The sequence below is a fragment of the Osmerus eperlanus genome, chromosome 3 (assembly GCF_963692335.1).
Source record: "Osmerus eperlanus chromosome 3, fOsmEpe2.1, whole genome shotgun sequence".
Classification (NCBI taxonomy): domain Eukaryota; kingdom Metazoa; phylum Chordata; class Actinopteri; order Osmeriformes; family Osmeridae; genus Osmerus; species Osmerus eperlanus.
In genome coordinates, this window is record NC_085020.1 from 20440497 (window position 1) to 20461304 (window position 20808).

General features: G+C 43.2%; 5 protein-coding genes across 12 annotated transcripts in view; 3 read left to right on the forward strand and 2 right to left on the reverse strand.

Annotated features, from left to right (window-relative positions):
* The first annotated feature begins 1297 nt into the window (after positions 1–1297).
* Positions 1298–2875, forward strand: LOC134017778 (protein FAM237A-like). Its single transcript, XM_062457781.1, has 3 exons — positions 1298–1394; positions 1992–2376; positions 2593–2875. Exons 2-3 carry the CDS (start codon positions 1992–1994, stop codon positions 2742–2744), a joined length of 537 nt encoding a protein of 178 aa, XP_062313765.1. The 5' UTR covers positions 1298–1394; the 3' UTR covers positions 2745–2875.
* Positions 2876–3099: 224 nt separating this feature from the next.
* casp10 (caspase 10, apoptosis-related cysteine peptidase) lies at positions 3100–8362 on the forward strand. Of its 2 annotated transcripts, XM_062457778.1 has the most exons (13): positions 3100–3179; positions 3256–3539; positions 3726–3828; positions 3942–4083; positions 4298–4371; positions 4479–4527; positions 4608–4660; positions 4804–4816; positions 4925–5024; positions 6337–6466; positions 6859–6979; positions 7087–7603; positions 7725–8362. In XM_062457778.1, the coding sequence occupies exons 2-13, from the start codon at positions 3259–3261 to the stop codon at positions 7891–7893; spliced, it is 1752 nt and encodes a 583-aa protein (XP_062313762.1). In that variant the 5' UTR covers positions 3100–3179; positions 3256–3258; the 3' UTR covers positions 7894–8362. The 2 variants fall into 2 exon arrangements, with proteins under 2 accessions (XP_062313762.1, XP_062313763.1); XM_062457779.1 differs by having other exon boundaries at positions 3139–3539; positions 4479–4524.
* On the reverse strand, positions 8363–12345 carry LOC134017777 (flagellum-associated coiled-coil domain-containing protein 1-like). Its single transcript, XM_062457780.1, has 8 exons — positions 12258–12345; positions 11989–12050; positions 11745–11842; positions 11312–11364; positions 10365–10461; positions 9280–9371; positions 9099–9188; positions 8363–8983 (listed from the first exon to the last, which is right to left on the reverse strand). Exons 1-8 carry the CDS (start codon positions 12330–12332, stop codon positions 8900–8902), a joined length of 651 nt encoding a protein of 216 aa, XP_062313764.1. The 5' UTR covers positions 12333–12345; the 3' UTR covers positions 8363–8899.
* A 935-nt stretch (positions 12346–13280) lies between these two features.
* Positions 13281–16820, forward strand: prkra (protein kinase, interferon-inducible double stranded RNA dependent activator). Of its 3 annotated transcripts, XR_009929793.1 has the most exons (9): positions 13282–13446; positions 13635–13813; positions 13917–13998; positions 14278–14347; positions 14497–14614; positions 14710–14804; positions 14911–15073; positions 15656–15951; positions 16000–16820. XR_009929793.1 is itself a non-coding variant. In XM_062457783.1 (8 exons), the coding sequence occupies exons 1-8, from the start codon at positions 13388–13390 to the stop codon at positions 15811–15813; spliced, it is 921 nt and encodes a 306-aa protein (XP_062313767.1). In that variant the 5' UTR covers positions 13281–13387; the 3' UTR covers positions 15814–16820. The 3 variants fall into 3 exon arrangements, 2 of the variants coding, with proteins under 2 accessions (XP_062313767.1, XP_062313766.1); XM_062457783.1 differs by having other exon boundaries at positions 13281–13446; positions 14281–14347; positions 15656–16820; XM_062457782.1 differs by having other exon boundaries at positions 15656–16820.
* Positions 16821–19130: 2310 nt separating this feature from the next.
* Positions 19131–20808, reverse strand: part of osbpl6 (oxysterol binding protein-like 6) — a 40992-nt gene continuing 39314 nt past the window's right edge. For 3 of the 5 annotated variants that reach the window (XM_062457789.1, XM_062457787.1, XM_062457788.1), the window contains one exon: positions 19132–20715. In XM_062457789.1, the coding sequence (XP_062313773.1) occupies positions 20607–20715 (109 nt within the window). In that variant the 3' untranslated portion in view covers positions 19132–20606. Of the gene's footprint in view, positions 20716–20808 lie in introns of all 5 variants that reach the window. The other 2 variants (XM_062457785.1, XM_062457784.1) reach the window with 1 other exon arrangement.

Sequence of the window (20808 nt, forward strand, 5' to 3'; positions counted from 1 at the left end):
ATAGCCCCACTCAGGCCTGTACACATCATTGTAGTTTATTCATCATATTTCCATCAAAGTAAATATAATGTCTAGTATGTACTGTATGTTAAAAGTACCTTATACAACATGCATAAGTATGTGTCTGACAGACTTCCATCAGTCTATCATGGATTGCTTACAGTTTTTCACAATTGCTAAAACACATTCTTGAAACAGTCACCCATATTCTCAAAACTGTAAACACAAAACCTCATCTTCAAGCACTATTTACAAAACCTCTGAATCCTCTTGCAAAATGAAACTTTCGCCTCAAAACAGATTTACCTGTCCTCAAAATCAAACTTTCGCCTCAAAACAGATTTACCTGTGCTCAAAATCAAACACTGCTCTCAAATCATAAACAAAGTGATCAAAATGATATACACTATCAAGCAGTCAGTAAAAAATACAGCAAAACATTGACATTTTTACGTAATCTCAAAACAAATTTCATATTTATCCGTCATTGTCTTTTGATGAACGAAAACATGTTCTATCATAGTAGCTCAACATTTATCAGAAATTACTACTCTGCTTTGCTCTTTGCAATTTTTCTTGTTCTTTCTCCTCCTCGTACACCTATACAGTACTGTACCCTGCATCTCACTACTCACAACTCACTCTTGTTCTTTGTTGATATGAACCTGCAACCAGTCTAAATCTATTGAGCAGTCAGTACTGTTACTGTAACAAATGGAAAGTACAATGTTCAGGGCCATACCATTTGTTCATTGTACAGTATAGAGCCTACAATGCACTGTACTACAGTATACAATACTATACAGTAAAAGGGACAAAAATCAAAGGAGTAAATATGTGATCAATGTGCTTCTTCTTGTCTTTGGGCTGGGTCAGGCCAGAGCACTTTGTCAACATCACAAGCAATATTTTCCCACCTTCAACAACCTGTTTGCTCTCTGAACTGGCTTATATTGGTTGTGTCACATCATTTGAAACAAGTTAAATCAATTTTGAGTGGTTGTGTTTTGTCAATGACATGTTTTCTCTATTTTTATTTGATTGTTGCCATTTGTGTTTACCAGTATGGATGACATGTGCATTAGAGTGCAGAATGTGTTTTGAGAATGAGAATGTGTTTAGAGTGTTGCTGAAAAGTGAGATCTGCAAATTGTGTTTTACCATGTGAAATGGTTTAAGGTATTGACAACAGACTGCACAATTAGCTACATGAGTTCAGGCAACTGAGAACTTTGTTCAGCCAATGGGTTTTAGTGTTTTAGCAATTGAGAAAAACTGTAAATACTCCCACTGTCTGCCTGCCTGGCGCAGTTAATGGAAAGACACTGACGTCGTTCAAACAGCAAACAGATGCTGTAGTTATCAGCTACACAAACTACACCACTCTCCTCAAGGTAAGCGACACTTTTGTAATTGTTGGAGCTTTATTTGAATCGTCAACTGAAGCCTATACTAACGTGAAAGAACATAGTTTTTTCTTTAGTTCAGATTTTGTGCATTAATTTATTCCCCGGATATTTACACCCTATGGATGTTTATTTTTGTGGATCATTTTAGAATATACATGTTATATCTGTTGTTATATCTGTGTATGTTATATTCTAACATGTCAAATAAAGTAATCTAGAATGTAGATAATGTAAAATATTATATAGAAATATAATATATAATCCGAAGGTTGCCAGTTCGATTCCCGGTCATGCCAACTGATGCTGTGTCCTTGGGCAAGACACTTTACCCTACTTGCCTCGGGGGAATGTCCCTGTACTTACTGTAAGTCGCTCTGGATAAGAGCGTCTGCTAAATGTAAATGTAACAGAAAATACCACTGTTTCATATGATATTCGATTAATAACAAACAGCCTACTATAACAGGTGTATATATGAAATATACAGTATATCATGCTAATTGATTGGTGCCAAATTATATTCTGAATGTAAAGGTCAATCAGTGTGAATTACTTTAAACCGTGTCATTCTTTCAACCGCAGATGTACACCACCCTCATCTTTCTCCTCGCAAAGCTGTTGCTTGTGGGCTGGATGTGTGTGGTTCCTCTCCAGGGCCAGAGGCCGGGCCAGGTGGACCCCCTGACTCTGAACCAGGCCGACCCCCAGTGCTGGGAGTCCTCATCGGGCCGCCTGCTGGAGATGCGCTCGCCCAGGATCGCTGACACGGTGCCAGCCTTCTGGAACCTCATGGTGTTCCTCAAGGCGTCGGACAACAGGAAACACTCGGCGTTGTTCTGGGATCTCGCCCAGGTCTTCTGGGACACCTACGTGGACTGCATCCTGTCCAGGACCCACGGACTTGGGAGGCGACAGTTACCCTGGCCCCGGGAGCAGATCACCGCTATGCACTCGCTTATCACTGACAGTAAGTGGTTTTATCCGACACGGTCGGACAGATACGTTAGAGCCCCTCTCCCTTGTGAGTTTGGTTCATTTGCTTAATTTTAAATGTGCTAAAATGTTGATAGATTACATTGCCAAGTATTTGTAAAATGTTACATTGTTACTTTGTAATTGCAATGTAACAATACACTGTGATGTATATAACGTGTGTCTGTGTGTGTGTGTGTGTTTGCTATAGAATCCTTTGTTAAGGATTCAAAGACGAATTCGTCCAAGCTGAAGGAATCCTCCCAGAGTCTGCTCAGTGTCCAGTTGCAGCGCACTGGCTCAGGCATTCTACGTCACATAATCACGCATGCCAAGGACAAGAAGAAAATATCCAAAATATAAATATTGTTATACTGTTACACTTTTCTACGCATGATCTGTCTATCAGTGATAGTGAACCTGCGGGTGCTGGTTATGTAGACCTATTTCCACTCTTGAATAAAAAAAAGAAAGCACATTTATCTGGGCCAGAGTTGTTCTGTATTTCTGTGAGTACTTCAGAGTCACGACTTGTCTCGGGGTTTTCCAAAAAAAAAATCCGCCCTAAAAAATAAACATGCTAATCGTATGACCTGACGTATCTAACTTTACAATTGGAAGATTGAACTGAAACGCTGAAATGTCTCCACTGCCTCTCCAATGACAATGGGCCAACTTTGATAGACTGTAGTTTCGATTTGCTATTTCCGTTTCATGAAGTAGACACGGACTAGCGTTCTCATTCGCTCATCTGCCTTAACGTAGTGGATTTGGCAAAGCGTTCGACGAAGTTGTAAGGTAAATTCATTAGACCCTATAAGCAGCTTCATTCATCGGGACATCACAAACTTAACCGTGACTGTTACTGTTTCAGAACATGGATCTGCAAACCCAACTACTTAAGGCAGATCGAGCTCTAAGTTCTGATGAGGTTCAATCGCTAGTGTTTCTTTGCACTGATCTACTGAAAAAGGACCTACAGTCGGTGTCCTCGGCCATGAAACTGTTCTCTCTGCTGTCGGATAAAGGCTTATTATCAGCGCAGCAGCCTGACCTGCTGGTTGAATTGCTCGACACCATCCAGCGTCGACCCCTCATCCGTGAACTTAATCTCGGTGACCTACTGCCTAAAACCAGATCCCTAATTTCCCTATACAGGTAGGCTATACAGTATCTATTACTCAACTTCACCTAGAACTTGTAAATGGTCATGCTTAGTCGGAACAACATGAATACCGCACAACACATAACCAGGTAACCACACCCTAATTGAAAAGGAGATTATGTCGGCATACATGGCGTTAAAAAAAACATTAACAAAAACATGTACATTGTCATTTACAGACACATGCTCTATGATTTGTCTGAAAATATAACAGAAGATGAGTTGAAAGAAATCAAGTTCCTATTGACTGATCGTCTACCTCGAAGAAAACGGGAATCTATGGTGAGTCTAATTTTATTGTCATCGTGAATAGGTTAGGCAAGTATAGAGATAATGCCTGGGCTAGCCTACTAGTCTCAGAAGTTCATACAGTTGACAAGTTTGTGAATTTTCAGACGACTTTGGAAGTCTTTCTGGAGATGGAGCACAAGGATTGCCTGAGCAGCACAAATCTGGATCTTCTGAATACAATTATTGAGAAAGTCGTTCCAATGCTGAAGAAAAAGATCGATCAGTTTGTGACAGCAATGGAGAATAGTAAGATTTGCAATCATTTAGCTTTTTTACGAGTGTCTAGCCTCACGGCTCTGACTTGGCAGGAATGGATGACTAAGTGTATCCATAAAAGTGACTAAGCACTTTTTGGGGAAACCCTACCATGTAAATAAGGAAACATTAACTGTTATCTTATCCTATACTTAGACTTACTGTTGCAAGACACATTTATTCAGTGTTTATCATCTGTGTAAAGGCCCTGTGACTGAACAGACAGAATTTGAAAAGATCAGACGTAGGTCGGCTTCTGACTATCTACCCGGACACCAGGTAGGTACACTTATCTGATCATTCCATCTTCCTATGACACGACAAACACTTTTTCTCATGAGACTTAATGACTAAGGGCTTTTCTGTTTCATTGCATATGCACTAAGGTTCCCTCTTTGGCCCCTGAGAGACCCGCCTCATGTGGAGAATTCGGTAGTGAGTCAGTTGCCTACATGTCCGTCCTATTGTTTTAAGTTGTTTTTGCTCTATTCACTTCTTGTTTTTGTTTGTGGCAGGATCGGTGGAACCTCTCTTGCCACCCTCCTTCTATGAGAGTATTTCAGCTGAGGTCAGTCAACACTATCTGTCTATGCTATAAAGATGGTACAGTACACTAAAGCTGCATTACAAACTATATTCACACCATCTGTATTTAAGAATACAGGAACAAACCATAACCCTGTGAAGTAATGTTCTCTCTTTCTTCCTCAGAACATCTCACTAGGTAAGTCCCTAGATAAAGCATGTGAGCACACATTTCTCTTTCCGAAATAGACAGAACAGAACAAAGGTTACAAGCGCATTCCTGGTCATTTTGTTCTGTCTCTGTCAGATATTCCAATCGTCCAAGCATCCACCATTGGGAGACTTTCTGAAACGCTGGAGTGTCTAAGTGCCAATGAGGACAACGCAAGTGCCAACAGCCAAGGCTAGTTATGTCACCTCTCCTGTCCACATAAGAGGCCCTGCATGAAGGGTACCAGTGGGTATTTGCGGCTGCTAATACGGAATGACAGGAGACACAATAGACACAACTACATCCTCCACTGAGGTAAAGTCTAATCTAGTCTGTGGGCGGCTGTGGCTCAGGGGGTAGAGAGGGTCGTCTGTTAATCGCAAGGTTGGCGGTTCGACCCCCGACTCCTCCCAGGCCATGTGCCGAAGTATCCTTGAGCAAGACTCTGAACCCCAAGTTGCTCCCGATGGGCAGGCCGGCGCCTTGCATGGCAGCTCCGCTGCCGTGTGAGTATGAATGGGTGAATGAGAGGCAAAATTGTAAAGCGCTTTGAGTGCCGCTAAGTTAGAAAACGCACTATATAAATGCAGTCGATTTTCCATTTACCATGTAATCAGGTATAATTAGTATGAAGAGGTGTATAAAGCCAGAATTTGTTTAAAGACGTCATTGTATGAACAGTGCAAGTGTAACAGTTCAATTGTTCAAATTCACTCCTTAGTATACTGCTCCTAGTTAACTAGGTTTTTGGTTGTGCAGCTGGCGAAATGTGGTGTAATGACATTGGTCAGTGAGTCAGAGGACCCAGTATCGTAACTCTTAGAAGCTCAACATAACAAGTGATGCAATATCAACTGTGACAGAAGAAAATATTCAACTTAAACCTGTTACAAAGAAAGTTGTTGTTTGCTCCAGAAGGATAAGGATTTTTATTGTCATTCCAAAACATGGTACATGAGCTGGAACGAAATTAGATACTGAGGTCCGGTTAAAACCACTCACAAATAACTAACTAAACTACTCATCATAAATAAATACAATAAATACAGATAACCAATCATACACACACATAGATACCAAAATAAACCTGAGAAATTAGCAGCATAATAATACAATGCAGTGTAACTTTTAGGACAAAAGTTCAGTTGTCGTTGATATATACTCTATATTCAACTTCCACCTCTGCCCCCCAATGCAGATGGGAGGGGGATGGTTCCTGTTGGTTTTTCTGAAGTCCTCAATAATTTCTTTAGTTTTGGTCAGTGAGTCAGAGGACCCAGTATCGTAACTCTTAGAAGCTCAACATAACAAGTGATGCAATATCAACTGTGACAGAAGAACATATTCAACTTAAACCTGTTACAAAGAAAGTTGTTGTTTGCTCCAGAACATCTCCTGGATACCAAAAATATTTTACTGCTTCATTGTACTTTGTCCTAAATACTTTTGACATTACTAGCTTGGGGATTTCCATGTCTACATAGCCGTGTGATCTCTCTTATAGGGAGCACCGACTCTCCTGCCATCTCCAGCAGGGCAAGCGGAACCCTTGGCCCAGGACGATCACAGACGGCAAACACAGCTACAGAGGTGCCTTTAGGACTGACTTCAAGGGCTCCGACCCAAACAAGCTACGGCGTAAGTATGTTATATCAGATTTTACAGAAGAGCCAAAACACATTTTTCCCAAAGCCCCACTTTTACCGTCACGCCTTTTAAGTTGTAATTGAATTACAACCTATTTATTATAACTTCAGTTGTGTCCTTTTGGCACTGGAAAGATCTCACTGAGAACGTTCATTTGATACTGTACATATTACTCATATTCACCCAACATTGCACTCCCCCATTGCTCCAAACCCTTGTGATGTTTCAGTTTTTACGTCGTGTTTTTTAAAGGCCTCAATTGACTTAAATGCATATCAGCGCGCGCTTTTCTATCGATTAGACAAATGAAAAGATTTCATTAATGAATGAAACGTTGACCTATAAACATACAACTGTTCACCACTGTTGATGTACATGTACAGGGATTAGGAAAGTACCCCATGAGGAGAGGAAAGATGGGTGTCTGCCTCATAATTAACAATGAAGACTTCACCCGATCTTCACCAAAGCTGAAGAACAGAGAGGGAACACTGGTGGATGAAAGTAAGATCTTTTCCTTTTTGATTTTAGGTTTGGAAGAAATACATTTGACTCTACCTTCTTTATACACTGTGTGTGTGTGTGTGTGGGGGTGTGTGTGTGTGTGGCAGATAGTCTGAGGAGCGTGTTTGAGTGGCTTGGCTTTCTGATCCTGATAGAGCGAGACTGCAGCAGGGCGCGCATGCTGTCCGTGTTGCGTAACCTGGCCTCCAGTGACCACAGTCACGTGGACTGCCTGGTGTGCTGTGTCCTGAGCCACGGCAGGGAGGGCTGCGTGTACGGGGTGGACGGCTCCACGGTGAGACTCGGGGAGATCACCGAACCCTTCAACGGTCTGCTGAGCTCCACGCTGAGGGAGAAACCCAAGATCTTCTTCGTCCAAGCCTGCCAGGGCACCCTGGAGCAGCAGCCGGTGCCCATCGAGTCTGACGGCTCCTGGTCCCGCTCTGGCCCCACTGGGGACTCCCTCTGCTGTGACGCCAGGGTGCCCAGGGACTCTATTGCCTCGCACGCTGACTTCCTGATAGGCATGGCTACTGTACCCGACTTTGCCTCATACAGAGACAGGCAACAAGGTACCTGGTACATACAGTCGCTATGCCAAAACCTCGTCCAGTTGGTACCAAGGTGAGCACGCTGACATGGTTTTAACGGGCAGTACAGGACAGTGTGTTGTTACAGAATAAAGCATCGGTCTAAAGTAAACGTATATCTCTGTCTTTCTCTTCCTCTCTCTCTCTGTGACCAGAGGTGTGGACTTGGTGTCCATCCTGACCAAGGTGAATGATGATGTCAGCAGGAAGACAGATGTTTATGGTTCCAGGAAGCAGATGCCGCAGCCTGCTTTCTCTCTCAGGAAAGGGGTGTTTTTCCCCATTCCTGACCAACCCCCCCCCCCCCCCTTCAAACTGATCTGAAGAGTAATAGTTAGCTGGTGTTTTGGGTACACTTAAAACATTTAAAAAACTGTTATTTTCTGGCAGCAGGGATGCCGAAAAATATCTGTTGAGAAACAGAAAAGTACTGTAAGATTAAAAACATAAATAAATAATATATTACTGTATTTTTACCAGAAATTTCCCTATAATTCCATGAACTCTTTTACTTTTACCATATTTTAATTGTTAGAATAGAAAAAAGTTACACACTGATACTAATAGTAACAACCCTATTCACATTTCACCAGCAGACAGTGTAGGTAAGGTGTAGTCATTGGGGAAGAGAGGTGGGAGAAGGGGACATGGGACGATAGGACGTGTTTAACTGTATCATTAACAGTATTTTAATGTATTTGACAGTGATATATTGACATAACAAAATATATTTTGAGTAAAATTACAGAAAATGCGTCTACTTTTGTCATAAAAGAATACAATATTTTTACGATATTTTTTGTTAAATCGCTTGACACATTTCAATAAATATTTTATTGTTATTATTTTAATATGATTTCCTTGTCATTTTGAAATACAGGGGAAATATGTACATTATTAGTGGGGAAAAACTGAAAGGATTTTAAAACATTTTTACAGTGTGGCACATAAGACAAACACTAACCTCCCTGTTGTATTCCATCAGCATTGCACTTTCAAATTGGACAATTAGTTCACTTTATTTATAGTATATTTTTCAATATGAAATTGAAAGTGTTACACAAGTATTTTCTTTGCATTTGGATGGTTTACTGTACTTAAATAGAACAAAGAAAATATGCCAAATATTTTGATGTGCGTGTTGTATTGCTTTCACCGGCAACCAAAGAAAAATTTGTGCAATAAATACAATGAATACAACCAGAAATCGTGACTGGTGCCATTTTGTTTCAAACATATTTGTAATGCCACACACTTTAAAATTAAAGACATCATGTTTAACGCATGAAACTGACGGGGAAAGCAGTTCCCCAGACCAGGACCAGCAGCTCTACAGGGATCCTGGAGGAAGCTCCATCACTTGCTTCTGCCCGGGCCGGTGCACTCCAGGCCCTAGGTCAGACAGCTGACAGGTCTGCCGTGACACAGAGGGAAGACCGTGAGCAGGGTCAGATCAGAGAGGCCCAGAGCAGGGCTCCTGGAGGTTCCCAGGCTGAACGGAGAGCATCTCCGCACGCAGGCAGACTCACCACAGTGTCCAGCTGCTGCTGGGTTTGGTGAAGAGAGCTTCGCAGCAAGTTGATGGTTACATCCTTCTCAGTCAGCTCACTGCCTAGTGTCTGGGGAATGCCACAAACACTCCTTCAGTACAAAGGCAGATTTTCCCTCCAGATCAAAGTCAAATGTTATCTCACCACAGTGTCAGCTGACCTGTATCTCCTCCTCGCACTTGGCAATCTCAGCCTCAAATGTTTTTCTCTGTTGGTCTTTCTCCTGTTTACTTTTATCCAACAGCTCTTGTGCTGTTCAGATGGGAAGAACAAATATATGGCAAAACCTTACATTAAGGTTAGATTTACTACAATGTGACATAGCAATACCTATAGTAACAACATTGTGGTTACACAGGAACTGCTGTGTAGTTACACTGCTAAACTTGTTATGAAGGAGGTTGGGCTTTCTAGGAGTAAGTGGATGTTAACATTGATATTGTTTTGTACACATCTTTCAGTGAACCCTTTGAAACATTAACTTACACCCTCCCCCATACTGTGCCTTCTTACACTTTTGTAACAACCTATATAACACTAACACAAAATAACATACATTGCAATTCCTATTTACATGCAAGGATTTTACCACAGTCAGGCCTGGACTGGTAATCTGGCATACCGGGCAAATGCCCGGTGGGCCGACGCACTTGGGGCCGATATGATATTTAATATATATATAATGTTTTGTTTTTTTATAAACTTGGCCAACAACCGGCCCATAAAGTAGGGACAGCGGCCCATTGGTTCATTTTCCATACTGACACTGGGCTGGCCCAATCACATCTCTTAACAGGCTCCACCCCTCCCCCTCTGTTTCCTGTGTCAGATGCAGTGGCAGTAAAAGTCTAGAGGTTGATGCCTCAACATGTGCAAAAATAACCAACATGTTTAGTGCTGTAGCTTCAGTTTCTAAGCCTACAGTACCTGACATTTTGCAAAAACAGGTGAACATAGAACATGGAGGAGAGGTGACTGGCCATGGCACCTGTCAGCCAGAGGAGCAGGTGTCTGACCGACCAACCGACCAATTGTGGTGGGCCGGTCCGAGCAAAATTGCCAGGGCCATTTTTTTGTCCCAGTCCAGCCCTGACTATAGGTATTGCTATGTTGTTACAGGGTAGTTAATATAACCTTCAGGTATACACATTTAAGTATATATTTTTTTGAACCTGAGTCCTGACTTCTTTTCGAACTCTTATACAGTTAACGATCTCTCAAGGTCACAGCCTTCTAGAAGCGCACCGTTCCTCAGACACTCCCTCAGGTTCTCCTCCTGCTCCTCCTTCCAGATGCTCTCCTTCTTCACCCAGCTGCTCCTCATCTCCTCACAGATGCTCTCCTGGAGACGAGCGCAGCACAATCACAGCCACAACAACAATACAAAGACTTTCATTAACAACACAGAGGAGGGTGCTCCCCCTAACAAAGGTCAAGTGCTGCACAACACCCTGACAGGGATGCTGGGTACTGTAGGCTAGCAGAGGCTAATCACCCTGACAGGGATGCTGGGTACTGTAGGCTAGCAGAGGCTAATCACCCTGACAGGGATGCTGGGTACTGTAGGCTAGCAGAGGATAATCACCCTGACAGGGATGCTGGGTACTGTAGGCTAGCAGAGGATAATCACCCTGACAGGGATGCTGGGTACTGTAGGCTAGCAGAGGCTAATCACCCTGACAGGGATGCTGGGTACTGTAGGCTAGCAGAGGCTAATCACCCTGACAGGGATGCTGGGTACTGTAGGCTAGCAGAGGCTAATCACCCTGACAGGGATGCTGGGTACTGTAGGCTAGCAGAGGCTAATCACCCTGACAGGGATGCTGGGTACTGTAGGCTAGCAGAGGCTAATCACCCTGACAGGGATGCTGGGTACTGTAGGCTAGCAGAGGATAATCACCCTGACAGGGATGCTGGGTACTGTAGGCTAGCAGAGGCTAATCACCCTGACAGGGATGCTGGGTACTGTAGGCTAGCAGAGGCTAATCACCCTGACAGGGATGCTGGGTACTGTAGGCTAGCAGAGGCTAATCACCCTGACAGGGATGCTGGGTACTGTAGGCTAGCAGAGGCTAATCACCCTGACAGGGATGCTGGGTACTGTAGGCTAGCAGAGGATAATCACCGTGTCAGTGTGTGGTCCAGGACTTCGACCTGTGTTATTAACCAGAATGGACCAAGGTTTACCTCACCTTATACGTGCGGAAGGAGCTCTTGAGGAAGTCGTAATCTTTCTCCAGCAGAGCTATTAAAGTAAAAACAGGGTTAGAGTTCAGTCAGAGTAATTAAGGAGTGGCTCATTAGGAGATTGTGTCAAAGGCGTCCACCAACTGAAGGTCATTCTATCCCTGAATACTGTGTTTTATGTGTGTATTTTTGTGTGTGTGTGTATTTCTGTGTGTGTGTGTATTTCTGTGTGTGTGTCTCTGTGTGTTTCTGTGAGTGTGCTCACATGTGTGTGCGTCTTTCTATCTGTCTGTGTGTGTGTGTCTCTGTGTGTTTCTGTGAGTGTGCTCACATGTGTGTGCGTCTTTCTGTCTGTCTGTCTGTCTGTCTGTCTGTCTGTCTGTGTGTGTGTGTGCGGTGTGTGTGCGTCTGTTTGTCTGTGTGTGTGAGAGGCGTCACCATATCTCTCCTCTGCACAGAGCCGGTCGTCCTCTAGAGTCTTTGCATGGAGGGCCACCACAGCACTGGTCTCAGATCTGTGAACCTGCAAAAGCTGTCTGGAGGACCGAGAAGGTTTCAAACAACCTCCTCATCCGTCTAAGACAAAAACATTCTAAATAACTTTCTTAACTTACATTATAGAAGGTTTGTTTCATTCTGAATGAAACCTGAATTGAAACCTGTAATCATGGGAGACACCTACTCTATCTCGTGTTGCTGCTGTAGCCTCACTCTCTCCGCCCGCCTGTCAGCCTCACCCAGCAGCTGTCACACAGAGACTGGATGTTAGAAGGACCGGGCAGCGCTCAACCGCATAACTAAAGTGCGTGTGTGGCGTCAGGGTATCTGTGGTAGAGCATTTGACTGCAGCTCAAAGTTCGAATTTGCCGGTTCGAATTTCGCCCTGCTCTACATCGTTTCGGATAAAACGTCTGCTAAATGAACATATTGTGAATCGACGGATTGGCGCACCGCGCGGCAGCTGTGTTGATGCGATCGGCGTTCATCGTTCAGGAGAGCCGTCAACTTTCCCATCTGCTCCTGCATGTCCTGCACCACCGCCTGCCTGGAAAATACAAGGGCACTTAAAGAGTCCCGGCCAACTGGAATAGTCTAAAGTGATACATGTTGTGCATGTGATTATTCTACTCCTGTTAAAAAGGGGAGTCAGATGGCTGAGCGGTTAGGGAATTAGGCTAGGGCTAGTAATCAGAAGGTTGCCGGTTCGATTCCCGGCCGTGCAACTTGACATTGTATCCTTGGGCAAGGCACTTCACCCTACTTGCCTCGGGGGGAATGTCCCTGTACTCCATGTAAGTCTCTCTGGATAAGAGCGTCTGCTAAATGACTAAATGACTAAATGTAATGTAGATGTAAATTAGATAATTCCAAAATGGCCAGTAGGCCTACATGTCTGTGAATCCAATTAAAGTTTAGACTATATATTTTACCTGGACAAGATTAGGCCTATATAGGCCTACTAGATACTCACAATTCCATAGTTTTAGACAACAGTGAATAAAAAGGGCAGCGGTAAGAAGTGATCAGGTCTCTCTTGATTTAATTATGAGCTCATAGGCTACTCGTATACAGGAAACCTGAGTTCTAAATTCTGTGGAATCCATAGTAATCCCCTAGCAATACAGAATTTACAGTCTAAATAATTTAAAGTCATACATTGTTGATAAAACAATATGAAGATGTAAACTACTTCCCACGAAGTGTTTCAGGGAGTCAGGTGGCTGAGCGGTGAGGGAATCGGGCTAGTAATCCGAAGGTTGCCAGTTCGATTACCGGACGTTGTGTCCTTGGGCAAGGCACTTCACCCTACTTGCCTCATGGGAATGTCCCTGTACTTACTGTAAGTCGCTCTGGATAAGAGTGTCTGCTAAATGACTAAATGTTTTACTAAACCAGCAGATGGCAGTATGTCGGCATTAGGCCTACTGAATCCCATACAACTGGCGGAAATAAGCTCATGAACCTGTGAACTGGATGTTGATGTCATCACAGAGTCCCCCGTAGTTTATGTGCTTGTGTGGTGCACCTCAAAAAGTCTTACTTTTTGGCAATAAAAACATATCCCATATTTACAGCAAACCATGTCGCAAGAAGGATACCAGTCGACAGCAATAAGAACTACACTCAATAACAACACAAGGTCTGTCATCGCAGCCTACTATTAGGAGACCTGCTATTTTGCGCCATTATAACTGAGCGTTGCAATTACTTGTTTCCATCCATTTTTCAGAGGTTTTAGAATAGCCTACTAGTACTAATACTAATAACTATATCATGCACGCATCTGTCTAACTTGGCTCTAATTTGTTCGGTGATGATTTCGTGCAGCTTGGTTTCTCAACATTCACCGACACCACCGTGCCCTGGCAAAACTCCGATACAAATTCTGCACGAATACGGCACCAAAATTGGCAACATTCCCGTCTACACCATGGAGAAGGCGGAGGGGGAGGCTCATCAACCGAGTTTCGTCTTCAACGTCACTATAGGAGATGTATCCAGCACGGGTGAGTGAGGCAATGGAAAGCCAATGGTTTTCCCATTCAAAATTGCTGGAGGTAGTTTCCAAGTTCATGCAGACTTGCCTAAAGTTGTGGCACTGTTTGTCAGGTCAGGGTTCGAGCAAGAAAGCAGCCAAACACCAGGCGGCAGAGGCAGCCCTTAACTTACTGGAAATGGAGACTGGAGTCGCGTAAGTCCGCTATAACCAACTTCTGTGTCATTAAGCATAAGTGTTTATTTTTGTTGTTGTTTCTTTTGTTTTTATTGAGCATAAATAACAAATAACGCTCCTTCGTTAGATGAAGTCTCAAATAGCCTACAGACAATATTGTTATTGCTCCCGATAGACTGTGTTTTAATATTATTGGGCCTACCTTCCGTACCTTACAGCTAAACTTGAATGTAATATAGGCTACGACTTTGGAAGTAACGTCTACTACACACTGCTCTGTGTCATCCCCTCCTGCAGCAGTCTACACGTTTGTAACGGTGTGATAGCAGAGCCCTCTGACCAGCCCAACTCAGTAGGGATATTACAGGTGGGAGATCATGACCACACCAGGCCGTGTCTTTGCTTTCACGATACAAATGAAAATATTTGAAACAAAAATTTGTAGTAGGCCTACATTTTTGTTTTTCCTCAGTGCTTTCTAATGCCTGTTTCTGAGTTATTCGTGGTGGTTTGCAGGAGCTCGCGCTGCAGAAGGGCTGGAGGCTGCCAGAGTACACGGTCATGATGGAGGCAGGCCCTCCCCACAAGAGAGAATTCACTGTTACTTGTCGAATGGAGTCGCTCTCAGACACAGGTATGAACTTTGAGACATTTTGGATGTCTCAATGTTTGATGTAAGCATGAATGCTATTCTGGTCAGTCAGTCACGCGCGGCCCGTGTTCCCGCAGCGATGGGAAACTCAAAGAAGGCAGCTAAAAAAGCCGCGGCGGAGAAGATGGTGGCAAAGCTTCAAAGTCTGTCTGGTTGTCCCGAAATCACCTGGGTACGTTCCAGAACTTTCCCGCCGTTTGAAACTCCCCGCCTAACGACTCCCTCCCTCCGTTTACTTCATACACAATGAAAGTGTGTGTGTGTGTAATTGGTTCCAGACTCCGAAGCCCAACGTCCGGTTTGAGAACTTGCGAAACTCGTCAGCAGAGAAGATATCCCTGCTTGGAAGGAATCCCCTCAGCATCCCCAACACAGACTACATCCAGATGCTGCTGGAGCTGTCTGAAGAACAGGGCTTCCAGGTCACATACTTTGACATAGGTAAGAGGATCTGAGATCCTCCACGAGGAAGCGCTAGATCATGACTGTGATGCTGCAGCGTCAGTTTGGCCTCATTCATTATTAATAATGAATACATAATGAATTAGGTTAGGAGAGGTTTTAGATAGCAGGGTTATCTTCAGGCATCCATCTAATGTGTGTAGATTTACATTTGATTAATTTAGCAGACGCTTTTATCCAAAGCGATGTACTAATAGTGCGTATTGTATAGGCCCTTATCAGGGTTTTTCAACTACAATTTGAGAAGATAAGATTAACCAACACTTTATTAACCACCATGCATGAAATTGGGTGCATTTAAGTGATCCAGTCACACAAATTTCGTAAGTAGGAAAGCTCTGGACCATAGATATTTATCAGTGCTTTTGTAAGTAACCACCTACTACTGTCCATATTATGATTTGGGATACATGATTTGATATCAAATTGTCTCCTTTGATCAAATACAGTACATCGGCTTAGAACTTGAGGGGAGAATGAATGCATGCTTGTCTGTTACACTAATGATTTGTGATTACTATTCCTGTTCTTATCCGGCATGTTTGTGTGTGGTGTTTGCAGATGAGCTGACGGTGAACGGGCAGTACCAGTGCCTGGCAGAGCTGTCCACGTCCCCCGTCACCGTGTGCCACGGCACGGGCATCTCCTGCGGCAACGCCCACAACGACGCGGCTCACAGCGCGCTGCAGTACGTCAAGATCATGGCCTCCGCCAAGTGAGCCCGGCGTGGAGAGGAACAGCAGGTTCACACACACACACACACACACAAACCCACACACACACACACACACAACCCAGCTGAGGCACCATCTCACACCACACAGACGCTGCAAGTGGTCACATGATAGGAAAGGCAAGTGGTCACATGATAGGAAATGCAAGTGGTCACATGATAGGAAATGAAGGATCGTTGTTGGCAGCATTGTTCACAGATGTATTTTTCTATAACGGGACATCAAGCGTATAGCTCAAATAGTTTGACGTGTATTTATTTCTGCCTTCTGATGACATGCAGCTCTTAAAATAGGACCACCCCGATGTGTAGGCTTTTATTTAGATGGCAGACACAAAGGTTAAAGGTCAGACAGTAGAAAGGGAAACAGAAGGTTTAGGTCACAGGTGGGGGTGAATAATGATTGTCAGTTTTAGTTAGACGATAGTTAGCAGACCACCAGTCTCTATTTTTAATATATTTGGATTATTATACGGATATTAAATAGTATCTTTTAAGACCAGCGCACAAGAGAGGAGTAAAATGTGAAATAAAGAACAATACAGTCATGTGTATAAACACTTTATATACACACATTTTATTTCACCTTGGTTTTTATTTGACGTGTACTCTGAGTCTGTCTGTTTAATACACAAGTCCAAAACACCATTATATATGTACGCCTACATGGTGTATTTGTGCTTACAGTGTTTTGCGTTATGATGTGAGTGTGAAAGTGTCTTTTGAAGACTTATTTTTTCTTTACTGGGATGTTTTAAGTGATGCAGAGTTGTACAGTTTGTGTGAATAGTGCATAATTCCCCTGAACAATACTAAAATGTATGGCTACTGCCTGCCGATGTTTTTATACACCAGACTGTCCCCATTGACAATATCACGGAGACACCAGCTCAATCTACGCTGTCATTATGAGAAATAAGCGGAAAAAAGTTATTTCTGCTATTCATGTATTATTTAATGTTTAAATGAAATGTCGGCTAACATATGTATGATGATAAGCTTCCTTGCGTGTTTGAATGTTTGGATAAGGTTTTGTTTTATGCACTGAGTGGTCTGAAATGTCATGCAGATACTGGGCTCACCTAGTATTCCATCCTCTCTTAACCCTTGTGTTATCTTCGGGTCATTCTGACCCATCAGTCATTGCGACCCACTGTCGTATTGCGACAAATTTACCTCATACAAAAACAAAGTGAAGCATTTTCTTTTAACTGTCGGGCTGTCTCAGACCCCCCACATTGCAATGGTTAAAAGAAAATTATTTTTATTTGTTTTTGTATTGGGTGAAATTGGGTAAACACAACGATGGTTCGTTGTGAACCTTTGGGTCATGTGACCCGAAGGCAGCACGAGGGTTAAATTAAGTGACATATTTAAGAACAGTGGTCCTTGCACAGTACAGCAACACAACCTCCTATATGTACAGAACGGCTGTTCTATATGTGGCAGTACTATACTGCCAAATGAGTTAGCTTCAAGCAGGTTATATATAGATATATTCTATAGATATATTGCTGTGTCGGTATGCGATGTTGTCTGTGCCCCAGTTAGTCTAGGCGCCTCCGGCTCTCGTCCCAGTCTGGGAGAACAGTAGCTGTTGACGATTCGCTGCTCGTGAAGAACACCAGGGATGAGGAAGGTTCAGTTTGGAAATGTCATCAATCCAGCCAATGATGGGGTCATCGCTTTTCCTCTGACATCCTTACGTAGAGCCGTGTTGAGACCTCGACCAGGGGTCCTTGTCGTCTTGCATTGCAAGACCTTTAAAAAAAAAGAAAGATTCACTGATAAACGTAGGAGCCGGACGTAGGAGCCGGACGTAGGAGCCGTGGTTTTCCGCCATCTGTTGGACGTGAGGGAAGTCTGCGGGAAGTGTTCCTCAAGTCCAATGCTGTGGTGTTAATCACACTGGAATAAAGGCATTCATTAAATCATTCAAAAATGAGTTTTATGGTTTTATTAGAACAAGCACTATGTAGGCCTAGCAGCAGTGTACAGTGTTCATGGAGAGATATGTACTTATACAATTGCACTTTAGAGGGTACTCATCGTGGAATGGATTTTTAAAGAACTCTGCTGAAAGGGCGAAGTGGTACACATCAGTCCGAAACATAAAAGATAAAAGTCCAATTGAGAAAACAAAAACCTTTCGTAAGGCATTTGCAACATTCATTGTCAGGCTATGTCCTTTAAACATGCAGATATAACAACAGACTATCCAAGATGATCTAAACAGTCTCTGTCCTACTGTGACGAAACAAAGCAACATGAAATCTCAGGTTTATTTATTTTTCTCTGGTCGCTCTTGGACAACGTTTAATTTATTCATCAGTTACACGACAGACATTTGTGTTAACATTAATAGAATGTCATTGTCTGTCCAATCAAAGAGGAGAAATGTGGATACGTCACAAACCAGACCAAACCATCGGAACCTTGCCGTCGGAAACGTATCATCACAAGTTAGCAGGCATGCTTGCAACAAGGTGTCTTTACCCTCATCAGTTTCGGAGTGCTGTCTTTACTAAATGTAATCATTGGAAAATGCTAAAAACACCTTTTCTGCCTGCAAATAGAACAAATGTAACATGTTGTATCTGAAGTGTAAAGGGCATGGAGTTTCTAGTCAGTGTTGGTAAGTTAATAAATGTGTTAAGGCACAGCAAGCTGAATTGAAGCTGATAAACATGTAGGCTACAGTAGTCATGAGGGAGTGAACTGAATGAAACTGACACATTCTGTAAATAAAATAAACATATACTTCTTTTTGGTTATAATGTATGTTCCTATGTTAGCACTGCAGGCAAAGTAAACCATTCTCCCCTTTTTCTTTCTTACATGACAAGACAAAACCATTGAAGGAAACATCCAAATGTGTGATTTAGTTTAAATTCTTGCTCAGTAATTTCATGGTAATCTCACACATTGAAAGTCATTGTGTATTTTCTTACACAAAGTGAGACATCAAATATTTATCCTAAAGGCCAAATCATTTGAAATAATGACGACTGTATTGTACTTTTTCAAAGACCCACATCATGGTAGTGAACCCACAGCAGTATGGAACATGTTTTGTAAAACATTCCTTTCAGTATTTACTAAGGACCTAACCTACGTAGTAATTACACAATCAAAATAAAAGAATATCTTTGGCTTCAACATCCTGTGTTAAAGAACTTGCCGATACAGTAAGCTGGGACATTCAACAAAAAGAAAATTAACTTGGGGGCCCTTTTCCATAGCAGGCTGGTATCCGCCCCCCCTCACCCCCCTCCCCTGCCCCCGGGTGACTCCTGTATGTAGGTGGAGCAGACAGTAGGGGTCTCTAGAGGTCTACAACCTGTATGTAGGTGGAGCAGACAGTAGGGGTCTCTAGAGGTCTACAACCTCCTCGTTGTGTAAGCGGGAGGGAGCTGAGAGCAGGGGGGGTCATGTGACTCAGACTAGAGGACGCTCTGACCTCTACGCTCAGCGGAGGGTTCACACCCCCACCCCCCGCTGCACGGCCTCCTGGGAAGTAGCGTGACCGGTGACGCTCTAGGACCGGTGACGCTCTAGGACCGGACTCGCGTGAAGGGGGTGAGTTTGTAGAAGACGTGACGGGCTTCCCCACTATATATGGAGTGCATGACAGCCACGCAGCCACAGTGGGTGAAAACACACAGCCTGACCAGTGACAAGGTTTATAATTAGCCCGGACCAGCCAGCAACGGGGGGCCCCAGGGTCACTGATCCTGGGAGGAATGTCTCCACAGCCAGAGAGGGGGGGGGGGGGGGGGACACGTCACACATCCATATACTAACACTGGAAGTACACATTCAGCCACACACAGTAAATAAACCAGGGGAAATCACAGAGAAGTGGTACTTGACATGACGTGGGAGCCAGGTGTGGTGGAGCTGGCATGTGGGTAGCAGTGTTGTCCATACAGTACAGTACATATAGTCACAACAATGGTGCTGATGGGGGTGTTTAGTGTGCAGGGACCAGGTTGTTGTTGTTTTGCAATGTCACGTGTCCCTCCTAACAGGTCTTCACCCCCTTTGGAGGTTGACCTAAGGAAATCTTTTCGAGACTTTCTGAACAACGCTAGTGAGAGAAGACTTTTCAACTTTACACAACGTTGTGTCCCAGGAGAGAACAGCAACGATGCATTTTTAAACAAAATCAAAGAAGGGAAAAATCTATATAAATAATATCTGCCAATTCTCACGAATACCTTTTTTTTGTGTGTAAATTCTGTCATGTTGAAGATATTTTACAAAAATATCTATTTTTTTCTACAACAAATGAGGTGTATATAGTTAATATGGCATAGACATGCCAATCAAAGCTGCACTATAAACATGCATTTTACATACAGTAGGTAATCAAAAGTCCTAATTCAAACACTAGTTTCAACTAAACCGCTTTCAGAAATCAAGTGGTGTTCACTAAAAGCTTCCAAATGTGTTGGTGTGGATAGGCGACTTTTTAAGGCAAGGACATAATCGGAAGTCAATACGGCTTAGGATAGATCTACGTGGTAAAATTGTTGCCCTGACAACCCGGCTTCTGCAAGCAAAATGAAGGTGAACCAAGGAAAAGTCTGTTGATGTCGTCTGTACGTTGTCAGAATATCAGAAACATCAACTCGTCTCTGGTGCCACTGTCCCTTAGTAACCGTGCGTGCCACCACCTTGTCACTGAGACGTTTAGTTTTTTTTAAAACCTCATTGTGCATAGGTAACAGCCTCTCTGTCTGCGACGGTGATATGGTGAGCGGAGCAATTCCTCTGCTACCAGAGTTGAAGGTTCTCCATGTTGATGAAGCCTGGGTTTTTACGGAGCTCCCAGTACGTGTTGTTGGAAACCCATCTCTCTCTCTGGTTGGCATCAACCACTTTCCTAGGACACAGGAGACAGGATATCAAGATACGCTGCTAAATACTATACGGTGCCATGATATTCCTGAAGACAAAAAAAAACCTTCCATAGTTG